The 16438-nt window shown below is 35.4% G+C and overlaps 1 protein-coding gene across 4 annotated transcripts in view; it reads right to left on the bottom strand.

The window, feature by feature from the left end:
• Window positions 1-16438, bottom strand: part of ATG5 (autophagy related 5) — a 76351-nt gene that overhangs the window by 19529 nt on the left and 40384 nt on the right. For all 4 annotated transcript variants that reach the window (XR_002436347.1, XM_021389579.1, XM_021389580.1 and 1 more), the window contains exon 7: window positions 7805-7922. Coding sequence is in view for 3 of the 4 variants with exons in the window: in XM_021389579.1 (XP_021245254.1) it covers window positions 7805-7922 (118 nt within the window). In the remaining variant the exon portion in view is untranslated. The remainder of the gene's footprint in view (window positions 1-7804; window positions 7923-16438) is intronic.

Here is a 16438-nt window from a genome sequence, read left to right as displayed (position 1 = left end):
CAAGCCTTAAGAGAAAAATTCTGGAAGACTTTTTGATCCTCATTTTATTTGTGAAAGAACTAATGACACTGCTGTAGAAAGAGGTCAGTTCACACAGCTTTTCTGAATGAACAACAATGCTGTGAAAACTGGGATTGATTGATAGCCTACTGTTTGCGTCATTATGTCCAAATGTTTACCATTTGGGGCTTCAAGGAAGCATGAGACAAAAATCAAAACAACTTTTACAAGGACTTCAACAACACTGGTAAATTAAAATTGTATCCAGAATTGTTTAGACATGATAGTAATGGAAGAAAGCAGTTTCCTTCTGCATTATACAATTTTTTTTTTTTTATCTTAACATTATGCATAATGTCTAAAGTTTTTGGCGTGGAAGAGGAAAGAAGTCTTTCCCTCCCCAGATTAATCCTGCTTTCTACCATTTTAACCCTTTGCATCTCCAAGGCATTCTACTGAACTCAATACTAACTACACAATTGCTAGAGAAGACAGGATCATACTGTGTACATTCTCTTCTAATAAGATGAATCACCATTTCTATCCGAATCCTTGGGAATACTTCCAGGGGAACCTTGTAAACACGAGCTAAACTTTTTCTGATTGCTGTGAATTACTGACTTCTTCCTATTGATACTTCAAAGTCAAAGAAAACAAAGGTCCCTTAATTGGCAGCAGGAACACCTATAATCAGGTGAATAAAATCAGCTGCAACAGATAGATAACAATTAATTCTATTTATCCATCATAAATTACATTCACATTGTAAACAAGATAGCCTAATCTAATTAATTTCAGTAAGACAATGGTAAAGTGATAAAGCAAGATGGTAGGGAAAAGCAGCCATGATCTTTATCTCCCTTCAGACACAGACAATTAATTTTGTCAGTTAGCAATTTTTGAATACCCTTATGTAACATGTTCTGCCACATTATCTGTATGATCTTATGCCATATTAATAAGCAGTGTGGTCTTTAACATCTTCTCTTCCTTACATGCATAAACACTGTAACAAACCAGTCCAAGAGACCTTAGACAATATCAAGTTTCATCTCAGCCTGCAGCTCCATAATTCACTGGGTCTTGTTTGTAACAACAGTAACTCAATGTGTTTTTTGTTTTTTGTTTTTTTGTTTTTTAAAAAGAAGACTGCTTTTCTAGAAGCAGAACTGCTGCCATTACAAGTTGAGGTAGGAAAGACATCTTTTATGAGCTTAGATTTAAGAAGACATAGTACATAGTCTACAAGAAGTAAAACTTGGATGTTTTCACCGGTGGCTGGAAAGGATCTTCATAAAATTTCTGGAATATAAAATAGTGGAAAAAAAGGGAGACATTCAGTATACTATTCTGGACTAACCTAAATAACAACAACATTCAACTCTGAAAAAGCTGAAAAACTTTTAACTTAAACTGAGAAATGAATGTTGACAGAGAGACACAAACAGTCCCTAGTCTAGACAGTTCCTAGGTAAATTTTAGGTTTTAATATACAGTAGCACAAAAAAATTGGGGGAAGAGTCAAGGAAACAGAAGTGTACATAATCAAACACCACAGAATAAAAGGATGGAAAGCAAGAAGGAATTAAAGCAGAAGTGACAATGACATAATACTTCACTGAAATATCTACTAGGAAATTATCTGAAGTTTGAAGAACTACAAAAATAGTTATACAAATCTTACAATCATACGGAATGGCTTAGTTTGGAAGGGACCTTGAAGATCATTGAGCTCCAACCCTGATCACAATAAGCTCCGGCAAAGTAGAAGAGAATTTTAAAGGACACAGAAGTAGATTATTAAAAGAACAACAAATAAAAGCAAAGTAAGTATGACTATAATAAAAGTTTTGAAGGAATGTGATGCAAAAAGAAAGGAAACAGCTGTAGAACTATCAATATGAAAATAAAATGAGTCAAAATCTGTTGATAAAGAGATCTGAAATAGTGCTACTCCATGATGGAATCAAGATCAGAAACAGTTAAACACTGCCCAAAACTTACATGTCCAGCTTTCCTCAGTTCTACATATGAATAACTAAGCAGAAACAAACACAAAACCAAAAAAACCCACGCTCTAAAGATCATTACAACTAAGAATTAAATACAAGTAGCTTAATGTGCTAGATTTGTAGAAATCTCAAAGATTCACCTCAAAAGATTTAATGAAGTTAAAATGCTCACCATCCAGTAAGGATTCCTAATACTTCTCGAAGTCAGAAACAGTAGTGTATGAATAGCTAGTACCTTTACATATTATCTAGAGAACCACAAACCTTTGAAGTCTGATCTGCAGGTAAATACAATCAACATGGTTAATGTCAATTCCAAAAGTTTAAGAAATTCACTGGCTTCTTGGTGCTTGTTCTAATTCAAACTACTGATTTTCTTCCCACTTTCTCATCATTACCACTAGTTGCTTGGCATTGTTTTGACAAATGGGTTACGAACTGCTATACTCTGTGACAGAGATGAAACTATTCAGTAACCCAGAGAGGTGTGTACTGTACAGCATTCATTGAGTAGGATAATATATACATAACTGAATAAAGGACCGGCTTGAGGAGAAACAGGCAAGTATATGTTGGGGCTAATAATTCCTCAGGTTTTTATTCTTTAGACAACCTCAACATATGATAAGTGCCTTGAATAAACAGCTTCTTAAGTTAAATAAAACACAGTATTTAAACAATTGCGAACAGTAATATCAATTCAGTATTTTACAAGAACATTTTAATTATGTGTGTTTTAACGTCATCACGTAACATTTTCTACTCCTGACAACATTCTTAACATTGTATTTTTCAACAGTTGATCATCAGTATATGTATTAAATCCATGTACATAAAAATTATTTTCATTGAAATATTTTCTCAGCGCAGTTAAAAGAGTCTTAATTACATCCATATTTCCTAAAGAAAAGGCATATAGACACCATGGGTGGTTCTTGAAATAGTTCCCTCCCTCTTCTTGTGGTGGTCATTAAGTGTCTGGCAGCAGGAACAGCTCACATATACAGCTACAAATGCTGTGTCTGAAAATCTTATATCTTCCGTGTTCCCACGGCACAAAGCTCTGTTATGGATGTCACCATAGATAGAAATTACCATGAAGCTTCCAGTTGAAAAGTCATTAGAAAAGACAAGGACATAGAGGAATAAGAAAAGAAAGAAGTACAACAGATGGAGGAAAATGGAAAGAAATAAAAGCTCATACTGACCGTGTTGCATTGACAAAAAGATGTAGCAAATGTCACCAATGCATAAACTCACCAAAGAAGAGAGTTAAAAAACAGCCTTAGAAAATTATCCAAATTGTTTTCTGGAAATAAGAGAAGGACTGAAAAAACTACTTCACCAATATCTAGTATGTCCTTAAGCATGCCTTTGATTAGCTACTATTTTCTTTGCTCACAAAATGAGTAGATTCAGAATTTTTGCAGTACTTGTTGAGATTTGGAAAGAAGTTTGCCATCATTTTCTAAAATACATTCAACAATGTCTTTTATTTTGTCACATTACTTCAATGCCTCAGAGTAAATTTAAATTATAAATTAAGACAACATTTAAAAAACCAAAAATTAGAAAGTATCAAAAAAGGTCCAAGGAGTTATTTAAATTTTTAAATCTTTAAATCATTAAGTTTAAGCAGTCTTACAGGTTGTTTTTCCTTCACAAAACATTTCATCAAGATTTTCCTGTGGAAAGAGACGTACTGAAGTAAAAAAAGACATTTTGGCCAGAAGTATCCATTTTTTGGAGGGTGAAAGAGAAGAATAATAAGAGGCCTAGAACTTTACTACAGAGTTCTGAGCATTTGTACATTCAAACCCCCAGAGCTCTCACTGATTCCAAGTACAAACAATCAAGCTTTTCAGTAGAACACAATTTTACCAGAATCCTCTCCTGCTCCCATCTTTAAAATCGGTTGTTTCATGCTATTTAGCTTGCCTAGGATCCCATAATAATGAATTTGTTAGTGGATAAAGAAATGAATACCATTCTAAAGAACAATAATCATCTGCCTTAATCATAATGCTTCCTGAAGTACATTCATTTGCCATCTGTCATTTCAACAATCCAAATGATCTTCCACTACACAGCCCAGACAATAAGATGTGCCTCGCCTATCCAGGAAGGCAAGGCTCAGAGAATAAAAAAAGGGAGAGCTGGTGGGGAACAACAGTAAAATGATTGGTGTGCACATGTACAGAAATTAAGACTGTACAAGCAATCTCCAATTCTCACGCCTTCTGAATTTGAAGTATTCAAGTAACTACATTTGAAGGAAAACATTTACACGTAGCATCCCAGGTTTCCAAAAATGTTTGCAAATTCTCATTTACGAGCAAAGTGATCAGAAACTTCTCAGTTCCACAGTCTCTCCTGCATTTTGAGTTCATTGGCATCTATTGTCAGAGGTAGCTTGTTAATCTCCCAGTGTAACAGCATGAGAGGAACTGAATTGAACAAGTGGGTTTAATGGAGATTGAAGCAGCAGAGATATGCTGAGATTCAGCAGTGGCAGGACTCTATTCTACCTGCCCAAAAAGGAAGAAGTTGAGGGTTGTTTGTTGTTTTTTTAAGGTTCTTTTTTAATTAGCTCAGTGATACAGAAAACATGACCATATAATATGGTATACATCACAAATACAAAAACGAGATGAGTACATTAAGCACGTAAGTGCATTAAAAGAATAATCAAAGCTTCTTTTTCATACATTCTGAGAATGGAAAGACAGTAACTGTGACCTGTGTATCAGAAGAAAATTCCTAGAAACAGATGAGATACTGCATGAAGGAGAGCGCTGCAGTGATTCTTAGTAGGACTAATTTTAAGACAAGCAAACTGAACAGGCTATGCTAAAAGAACTGTGCAGAGCTAACTCTTACGGGTGAAGGAGAGTGGTAAGAAGCAAGAATAAGGCCACGGCTAAAAAAAGCCTTAAAGGAATAAAAGAGATTTACATCACTGAGGATGAATGGCACACTGGGAGCATCACTAGGAAAGTCATTGAAGAACATAGTAGAGACGATTATCAGAAGTCAGGGGGAGACAGAAGATTGAACTGAAGTGCATGTGGGAAAAGGTAGCTGCTGACTGGACAAAAATAATCACTCAGATCAGCCAGCATTTTCTGTTCTTTCCCTCCCTTTTGACCTCACCCAGCTACATCTTCCCAGTGGGCTAAGGCGAGTAGATGGCTGATTATCTTAGGTCCCATCCCTCATTTACTGGCTAAGCTGAACCTCCAGTGAATAGTGTATGATGAACTGAAGAATCATATGCACTAATGAAACATCGTAGCACTAATGCAGTGCTACCCTTCATACCTATTCTGTTCACTGACCTTCCCCATGTATGTTCCTCAGCAGCAAGAATCACTGTTATCACGGGCATCCAGCTTCTCAGGTCATTTTCTATAATGGATCCTTTCTCCATCATCCTCTGTTCTGCCCTAATTCCACAGTTCAGCATCTAACTCTCTCTACCTCCATGTGACTGCCTATCCAACCTCTTCTTCCCATTAGACCACTACAGACCTCTCTTCTCATTTTTAAATTCAATTTGTTTCTCCAAACAGGTCTCTAGACCACCTGAATCACTTTGCCAGCAAGAGCTCCAGTGCAAAATCTTTCATGGATGCCTTGTATAATATCAGTATACAATCTACTTGAAATACACTTCCTTTCCTCTCTCATTCTTTTATCATCTCACATCTCGGTTACTCTCTCCAGGTATTCAGTTGTGCCATTTTTTGTCTTTTGCCCCAGTCTCTTTCATCCTTCTACGTTGTTTATAGTCGCTCCCCCCACCATATTTAATGATCAGTCATTGTCTTCCAGACTAACTTCTTCAGTCAGACTGCCTCCCCCTCCACAGGCTCTTTGCACCAGTCTATATCCACACCTCCCAAGAGTTCATATTATTTTCTGCATCTAGCTCAGACAACTTTCCTTCTGCTGCTTAACAGAAGAAAACACTCAAGAGTATAAGAACAATCAAACAACACAAAACTGCCCAGCAGGAAAAGAATCCCAGATAGCTCACACCTATGTGAAGAATCAAATTAGTGAATGCTTCAATGTGCAAGTTTCTCAGTAGAATCTTAAAGATCAAAGGTAGGCCAGATCTAAACAGATTTATACACAAAAAGGTTGGCATACTCCAATACAAAGAAATCCTTCCGCCAAATAGCAGTCTTCTTAAGTGCAGAAACAGTAACTTTTAGTTTCTTTTCTATCAAATAATTACCAGTTTTTGCCTCCACTGAGTAAACAGCACAGTTTTTATTTTAGCTCGTAACTAAAATGAAACAAGCAACTGGTATAGCAAATTTCTATCCTGCTCCTAAAGGTTGGTGCTTTTGTCAACTTCTGAAAAAAAAATACCTTTTAACGGGAAGTGTCATGTAACTGGGATTCTCAAAATTAAATTACATTAAGCATCCCTTATGTCCTAGAATAACTTCTGCATAAATGCTTTTGAGGTTTTTTTTCCATTTAATTTGTGCTCCTGTCTTCAAATCAAAACACATCATATTTCTTATCCATATTTTCAAATTCACTTCGTTTTCACTACTGTTTGTAGGATCCTGAAACTCAAGTACTTAAAGATGGTTAAATTTGTTTGTGCCAACATTCAAGCAGCTATTTGCATCTTACTTTATCTTTTGGACAGTTAGTTAAAATGATTCCCTAAAATAATGCTCTGAAATTTAGAATTGTTTTAGGAAAAAGGGGCACATGGCTAGCAACATGCCATGTTTTTCATATCTTTTGTTATTTTTGGAAATCATTGCTTATATGTGTTAACAAGTGTTAAAAAGGAGTTAAAATATTTTGATGCCAGACAATTTCTAAGATCAACATATTTCTTAAACAAATCCATGACATTTCATAAATTTTTTTACGTTGATTTCAAGTTTAGCGTTGTACTGTAAAAAGATGCTAATACTGCACCAGTAGATTGCACCACAATCTTTTCTAAACTATCATAAGTTTCTCAAAATGAATTGTGATTTATTGACTAAAAAAAACAAACAACAATCACCTCTTTTGTAGGTACTGATAAGATACAACAGTAAGAAAAAAATGGAAAACATTTCACATTAGACAATTTTGATGTCACTTTGCAGAATACATAACCTTTACATTTACCCTACTTAAAAGTAAATCAGAGTTCCAACAGTTGTAATCTCTGGGCTAATATAGAATCCAAAAATGTTTATCTTTGTAAATGCTAATTAGAAATGCTATTGTACAAAATTATACAATGCTACACAAAATAACTGGTATCCAGTCACACAAGAATTCTTAGTAACCATGCATAAATCTCTTGTTTTCTAATACACTTTTTAAAGGTCAGATTTCCACAGGAAAAAAAGCCTTAAATTACAACTCATTTTGGAGTTTGACATACGAAAATGTAATACAAAATTAAACAAAACTTAAAACTTCTGTTGATTATACTTTACGATATTTGTTAAAATTGCAGAAAATATGAATGTTTTTATTAAGAGTAGCATGATGGCAAAGGCATAAGTGAGATTTGAATTAAAATTACCAGAAATTAATTTTTCAGGAGTACCTAAGGAGTCACTTTTATCCTCTTCAAACACTGCAGGTGATATACAGTGGGAACTCTAATGGGCCAAGAGTGAAATCTTAAACTCTGGTGCTGAAACAGAATTCTGCCTCCAAAAAAAAAAAAAAATTAAAATAACTTTTTCCTTTACTTATTATTTACATATAGTACACAAATACATAATGATACACATGGACAGAAGTTATTTCTACAGTACCTTCAGGGGTGATAGCACTAGGACACACATCTTTTAGAAGATCTCCCAAAGTGTGCAACTGTCCTCCAGAAGCAATTGGTCGAAACAGCTTTTGTATAAAAGGTCTCTCTGTTGTTGCCTGTTTTAATAACAAAATTAGCAAAAACAACAATTTAAAGTCCATGCAAATATCTGGTGTCACTATCTGAGACAGGGATAAGACAGGACTGAATAAGAGGCTTAAGAAGAAGCGATGGCTGGCTTTTTTTTCTTCTTGTATTTCAATTACGATGAAATGCAGGGGAATTAGTTTGTTAACAATTTTAAGTTGACATTCAAGAAAACCCTGAAAATCATTTATACACAGTATCATGGAAACGTAAATGTGTTGTTTTTTTTTTTTAATTCATCATTTCTGTTACGGGAATAGGATCTGCTTGAGCATTGAAACCATCTTAATTTAAATAAATAAGCAGTGAGCACAAACTTAAAGAGATCAGTGTATTTGCCAAGTCAAATCAATACTGCAATAAATATCCAATGCCCTCCTGCAATTTCCTTTTAGAAAAACATTAAACACTTTGAATGGCAAACAAGTACCTTTACAGCTCAAGTGATTTTTTTATACCACATTTGTTCAAAAATTCTAGCTATTACAGCCCCAAGAAACAGAGCACAATTTTTAAAAATCCAGTTGTGCTTTGACAGATGGAGTTATTTAAGAACTCCTTCTTTGAGCATCTGTGTGCTGAACTTCATGGTCAACAAGCACCTGATACTGAAAGAATAAGTCTTTTCCTGATAACCAGAGCTCTCCTCCCAAACTTGGCACCCAAACTGGAAAACACGGTTTTAAAACACCATACTCAACCAAACCCAGAATTACTGCTGACAAATTTCTACTAGCAGCTAACTAGAAAGCAGCTGATGTAGCCAGCATCCCAGGTGACTGCGATCCAATAAGATGTACTTCCATCACGTACCATCATGAAGGGAACAACAATGCAAGCTAGTGTCTCCTTCCAAATTTAGTTTCCTACTACTCTAAAGAAGTTGTTCCTGTCCTAAAACAGTTACTTATATACAAACAAATCACAAACTCAACATAAAAAAAATATTTTATCTTCTGGTGGAGGTTTTTTTTTTTTTTTTTTAAATCTAAAGTAATTGTAGTAATAAATTTGAAGGTTGAAAAAAAATTTTGAATAGAATTGACAATGTGGCCTGTGTTACTTATCTACATGAAAAACCACAAATTGTAGACCGAACTATGACAACTTATCTGTCATTCACTTTTCTGAATAGCAAGCGTAGGAGTCTTTTTGCGAGAGGTAAACAACATCCAAGTAATTGCAGCGCAGTACAGCAGTGATCCGCTGAAACAGAGCTACTGCTTACTTCTTGTTAACAGTCTCCATAAATAGAGAAATGATCTTTGCCCAGTTTTCCTTATCAAGACTGATCAGACGGAGCAGCCTGGCTGCTGGAGTCAATTCTCTGTCCTCAGGGTAGCAGAGCGTGGATATAAACAGCACTAATGAAATGTCTGAACATTTGAAAAATGATGGCGGGCACACATCCAGGAGGATTCACCTCAGACAGACACACGCTTGAGAAGTGAACTCTCACACAGTATATTCACAGCATCCCAGGATGGCTGAGACTGGTGGGACCTCTGGGCTCATCTGGACCAATCCCAGCTCTAGCACAAACACCCAGAGCAGGGTGCCTGGGCCCACATCTGGAAACACTGAAGCGTACCTCCAAAAAATTAGAAAACACAATGACAACAAAACACTAAGACATTATAGCCAAAACTATCTTCTATCATTTTTATATCGTTTTTTGAATTTAAACAAATGTATTTACAGAAGTCTAATCACAACTCCCAAGTGCTTACCATCTGAAGTAACAGAGGTGGAAATAAATGCAAGAAAAAGGCACCAAGCAAAGAGGTTATAATCTATAGACTTTTGAGCAAAGAACTTCCCAGGTGTTTATTCCATTTTTGTATTATTTTAACTAAGAAAAAAATAATCTAATGTCATATTAGAGCACGAGGGAAAAGTCCAAAACGTATTTTCCAGCAGGTCTCGCACATGGTTGCTGACTGCTGCAAAGCAATACTCACAGCAGTTATCACGAAACGCTACAGAAAATGAACTCAATTTTATATTTTAAGCACTGACCAATACAGATGTGGTAATGTAAATAAAAACCACTGGTCTTCATAAATATTAAAATGATGAAGTAACATCGTGTTAATTGTTTATACGACTACAAGTAGCTCACATGTAATTCTACAGGAAGAATATTTCCCTAACATGCTCATATTTCTTCCCTGCAAGGCAGCAGATGCTTTATGCGTTCTAAGAGCCAAAAGAAAAGTCCCATCCTACAATCTACAATGTTTATAGGATAATTTTTCAAAGTACCTTAGTCATATAACAGCATAAGTCATCTTAGAAATAATAATCTGTCACCTCTTTCGAAGCGTAGTAGCTAGTCATATAAGCTCAACATGTCTACAGCCTTCTACTGCAACAACATACGAAAAAATAGTCAACATGAATAAGTTCTTACACAAGGTAACGTTTTGTCCAATATCTGTTAAATCCATCACGCAAAACAGTGCTATCTGTAATCTAACCCACAGACATCACTGCATAACTGCCAACAACTTGAAATTATTTACATCAGGTCTAAAACATGTATTTGTACACTACCCATTTTTTTTTCCTACTGACTTTTATAGCTTTGACAGAATATAGCACTTACTGTATTTCACAGCACAGCACCAATATATCACGGAGCTTTTCAAAAGATGCAGGGTACTGCAGATGAGTAAGTCAGTAGTTCCTAATGATCTAGAAGGGAAATGCCCTCAAGTACATGAGCATATTAAGACAAATCACTTGCCCCAAAATTTTGGGTGTATTTTACACTGATCACATCCATAATTTAGTAACAAATATGGATTTTTTTTATTAAAGCAAATATTCAGTTGTGTTAACATACCTTCTAGGAAGCCAGACTTACTGCAACTGAAAGTCATTCATCTACACTACCTATGCAGCACCACTTATCTTGTACTTTACACATGGAACAGGACAATTTTTTTGTTGTTGTTCTATGGAAAGTGACAGAGAAAATAAATGACATTACATTGAGAAGATACAGATTAATATTACTTATTTGGGTACACTGGCATTGAGAAGAGCTATACGTGAGGTAGAGTTTTAAGAGGACCTTTAAGGCAACATAAAGCCTCAGAAGATCAGAGGCAAGCTATATTGTTACATACTGTGTTAGCAATTACAACTTTCCTCATCATCTTCCTGCCAAAAAGAGTATTCAGCGTGCCTGGTTCCTTTCAGAACTGACAGAACATCAAACACTGCATGAAATCCACAATTCAATTTGACATTTTATGCAGGATGCATCTTAAAATGGAAACATAACTCATGAACTGGTGGGGTTTAATCTGGAAAAATCACAGTTACCATTATTTCCAATCAAAGGAAGGGATTTTGATTTTCTGACCGAATATTTTGCCGCTACTCTAACTGTATTCAAACAAATAAAAGCTACCACACTTGTTCAATGCACACAATGAAAGATTTCTTCTTAATTCCCAGAGCCTAAAATCATAAATTTTGACATTCCTACATGCTCTGTAGTTTCAGAAAGTTGCCAAGTTCATAGTCTGCACTGCTCTGTAATGAAACACTTTCCACTAAAAAAAAAGATTAGATAGTCAATCAATTTGTTTAAGTCAGTTTAAACTCAACCAAGAAGGTTTAAACGTATCAGTTAGTGATTCAAGTTACTTAATGCAAAAGGAAAATACAGGCACATTTACTACTCCCTGAAAATAAAATAGTTGTATACATTTTATATTCAAAATGGACTTTTGACCAAAAAATACGTTCTAAGATGTCTTCTGCTTTGTATAAATATTTTCAATTAAAAAACTCAGTAGTGAAAGAGTGACTAATTTAAAAAATGATAAATTGCTGTAATCACATAGCTGTGCCTGTCTAGAAGCAAGATACTGCCAAGTCCCATATCTAAAAAAATGTTCTTTTGCTGCTGCTGACGCTGTTTTTTCTGCAGTATTTCTGGGTCTTTAGCTTCTTTTGCCTCACATTAGACCAGAATGACTGATTCCTTCACTGTGGAAAAGGCACAAGGAATTTTTATTTAAAACAAGCAAACAACTCCACTGACTAGACAGGCATATTATCAGACTGAAAGATTAAATGGAAATGACAACTAAGATGGTAAATCACCAATAACTGCAGGTAAGAAATTGTGTCAGAAATAAATATTTGCATGTATAAAGAAGCAAGTTCTGAATTTTAATAATGTTATCTGTAGTTGCTTCAACTGCTGCATATTTTTCACTTTTATTCAGAAACAAGTTACATATTAAGAGAGATTACCTAACTCTTAAGCTCATTTCATATACCCTCTAACCTGCAGAATACGGCCAATAAAAACAGGTGACTGGCTCTTGGAAATAAGTAATAAAATAAGTACTAAAAGTACTATAACAGAGAGCTTTTTTACACATGTAAACAGCTAACATTCCATAGTCAGAACAAGCCAGCAAGTCAGTCTGTGCAACAAACAGCATCTGAGGTAGGAAGGAGTACACGTGAACTGCAGAGCAAACACTGTCTACCATCCACAAAATGCAAACAGGTGAGCACACAGTAAACAAGTATCAGAGCAGATTTATTCCAACTCATGGTTATTATTCTGCATTACTGGGATGCCTGTAAGCCGCAGAAGCTGGTGATCACAGCAGAAGACAATGATGCCTTAAAACAAAATTGCTCGTGCACCTAGGCCTCTAATTCTTACCCCCACCATTCAATGCTGCTATTCTGTTTTTTTGTTTTGTTTTGGTTTTTTATCTGCAGTTATGCTCCTTCCTAATAAATAAAAAGAAATCCAAAAAACAACCATTTGGTTTTGTAATGACCAGTGTAACTCAAATAAATTTAATCACTTTTACAATTTAAATGGTGCAAAATATTTCCGCGTAACTTTGCCAATAGCTATAGCAGTTTCTTTTTGTACTTTCCCGCATATTTCTTGTTGACACATCTAACATTTTGAACATGATAACATCTATCATTAAAGACAATCTAGTGTGATACTCATTCAGATTTCCACAAATATCTCTATTAAAGCAAATCAAAGCAAGTTATCAGCTACAAGTAGAATGCAAGATCATTTAAATGAAAACTCTGATACAAACTGATCTCTAGGACAGTGAGAGGGAGACTTTCTATGAAATCAAAGTGTTATCACAAAGGTTTCCAAAGGAGGGAATTTTAGACACTGTAATTGCAATCCTCTGTTACAAGCTGGTTCAACTGACTTCTCTCTGTTCCTTCCTGATTCTGTACAAGTTCCTAATCTGCCCACACGCAAATTGCTCCAAGCAAAGCCGTTCTATCGCATATGTCCACAGGTTTATGATGAAACAATCCTAATGTGAAAAACAACAGACTTTCAGATGAACATAGGCTTAAGTTTGTAGCTTTCTTTTTGGCTTAGACTGTGAGAAGGCCCCAAGGTAACTATTTTGCACTTGTTTATAACATCCAAGACTATGCAGCACTCCAGATGAACACCTAAAGGGTACATTTGAAAATCACTACTCTTGAGAGTAGACACAAAAAGGAGGAAATTTAAATGCTGATAAAGTTTATTATACAAGAGCGCTGAAACAAGGCATTTCTACAAGCCTGTTTCACTTACAAAAAAAATAGGAAAACAACTTCTAATTTACATCTGTAGCTAAGGCTGTCCCTGCCATTAAAGAGAATCATAGAATCATAGATGATTCAAAGAGCACAGAATTTCATGCAACGAGGTACTTTTTGGAGACAAAGTGGGAGCTTACTTTCAAGAAACTCTACGTTCAACAAGGTTCAAATCAAAGTTTATTAGAATTATCTCTTGTATTTATTTAAAATAGCTTTAATCATTTATAATAATCATTTCCCTAAAAGTACTTGCTACATTGTTGCTAGCACATATAATTTATCCTTGCCAATTTCTTTGATAGAATGGATATACCATTCTCTTAAAAACCATACTAGTGCAGTTCTCTCAGTTAGTACATATAATGACTATTCAGACTTAATCTTCCTTTTCTGGACCAGCTGAGTAGTTTACACAGACTTGGTTGCAAACTAGTAACTACTCCCCTCCATCTGCTTCAGCTAACCTTCATTCGTAATGTTTTAACAGTAGGTTGTAAAAGGCATCCACAAATTCCTAGTAAAACAAACTAAATAGAAGTTAGAACTTTATTTCTCTGAGATGATTTAGGCTGGACATTAGGAAATACTACTTTTCTGAAAGAGTGGTCAGGCGCTGGAATGGGCTGGCCAGGGAGGTGGTTGAGTCACTGTCCGTGGAGGTGTCCAAGAAACATTTAGATCACAGAATCATAGAATTAGCTAGGTTGGAAAAGACCTACAAGATCATCCAGTCCAACCATCCATCTACCACCAATAACCCCACTAAACCATGTCTCTCAATACTATATCTAAATGTTAGGCGTTAGGAAAAGGTTCTTCAGGAGAGGGTGGATGGGCACTGGCACAGGATCCTCAGAGCAGTGGTTGTAGTCCCAAGCTGCCAAATTCCAAGAAGCATTTGGACAATGCTCTCAGACATAGGGTTTGATTTTGGGGTTGTCCTTTGCAGAGCCAGGAGTTGGACTTGATGCTTCTTAGTCCCTTCCAACTCAGGAGATGGTTGTGTGCATGTGTGTAGCAAGTTGACCCTTGATCTGTCTGACACTGTCTCATACTGCTTCAAAATATTGCACTGTCAACCTGCAGTCACATCACAGTTCCAAGTGCAGCATATATCATATTACAAAATAGAGCTAATTAGTAATCTCTGAATGGAGGAACTAAGCAATTCGTTTTTATGTCCAGTATGCAACTAAAAATGGTAAGATGAAAAGGAGTGTAAGCATGCTCAGCGTGCACCTATATAGAATTACCAGAAAAACAGACTCACTGACATGAAGTGATGAGGGTTGCAGGACTAGCTGTAAAGTCAATACATAGAATAAATCAAATGACTTGTCTTCCCCAATACACTTTTAAAAATTACGTATTTTCAGTAGCTGCAGAAACTACAGTATATACCTGAAACTACAGTATATACCTAAGTACAGCCCTAAGATTTCATGCGAAATTATGAAAGTAACTTAGCCTATTAAAAGAATATTGAATAGCATGTAAAATATACAAACTTATTCTGTGGATTAATGTTTTTCACTTATACAAGTGTGTATCCATACTAACCCAAACTGATTTTCTTACCTTTCCACAATTTAAATGATCAAGAAAATATAAACATGAATTGTTGTAATTAATACTTACTTCAAAATTAACTGCTATCTAAACTGAGGCTATAGTTAAATTAAAGCCACAAGGACAAGCATAAACACATCTGGAATAAGGTTAAAATTTTACATAGTTGGGCTTATTACAGTTATTTCTAGAAAACAATATTGAACAATTCTCCGTAACAAATAGTTAAAGACTATTCCCCAAATAATATATGGGCAACAACTCATACCTTGCTTGAAGCCTTTCATTGAACAGAGCACACTGTATGAAGCAATTGCAGTTCTAGCCTAACTTCCTACATAATTAAAAATAATTTACCATTATTACAAACCTACAGAGAAATATGGCAACTATTTAGGTTAGTTTTCCCACACACACTGTTGAGGTCCTTTATTTGCTCATCTTCTCAAAAGATGAAAGAATCATTTAAAACACCTCTCTTAATCGTATTATTTAAATTGGCAGTGTGCTTCGTTACAATATTTTAGAAAAAAATTGTGTAATAGCAACAAAAACAGTTATTACAACCATGAAAACTATTTGAAAGCTAAACTTATTTGAGATGTTTAAAAATCTGAAAAAGATATGCCTAGTTAGAAGATATCTGTTACCAAAGTCAAGTGATTCAAAATTTAACAGATTTGTTGAATTATAACACTTCAGGATATAAGACATTGTTTTCACTTCTACAACACTTTCTAAAGATGCATCACCCTGCTCATGTTAATTTTATGTCCATTTCAAATACATTCCTAACCCACTATGCAAGTACAGGCTCAATTTGCTCAGTCATCCTCATGGCCTTTGTCTGGACTCTTCCAAAAGCTCCACAAGTCTCTTACACAGGGGACTCCAGTACTTCACAAGTGGCCTCACCAGAGCAGAAGTGAGCACTCCTCCTAATGCAGTGGAGGATACTCATCAGCATTAAGAGCAAAAGATATAAACCAGAATACACCAAAATATGCAGCAGAGCTTCAACCTGAGATGCATGCAGTTATGGACCAAACACTGACAACACAGCACGTTGAATATTGACCTGAGAAAACCCTAAGCATTTAGGATTCTTAGATTGTCTTATTCTTACAAGCAGAAACATAAAAAGAACCAGCTGTAAGAGTTGAGTAGTCTAGTCCCTCTGGTTTAAAAGCATTGCTTGTAGATTGAATAAAGTAGAATAACAACTTAAGTTCTCATGAAAACACTGAGAACATATTCATTCATTCTACAGATTTCCACAGAAGAAACACTTCTCAAAGGGGGG

The sequence above is a fragment of the Numida meleagris genome, chromosome 3 (genome assembly GCF_002078875.1).
Source record: "Numida meleagris isolate 19003 breed g44 Domestic line chromosome 3, NumMel1.0, whole genome shotgun sequence".
Classification (NCBI taxonomy): Eukaryota; Metazoa; Chordata; class Aves; order Galliformes; family Numididae; genus Numida; species Numida meleagris.
The sequence above is the reverse complement of the archived record's forward strand: the minus strand, read 5'-3'. Positions and strand labels throughout refer to the sequence as shown.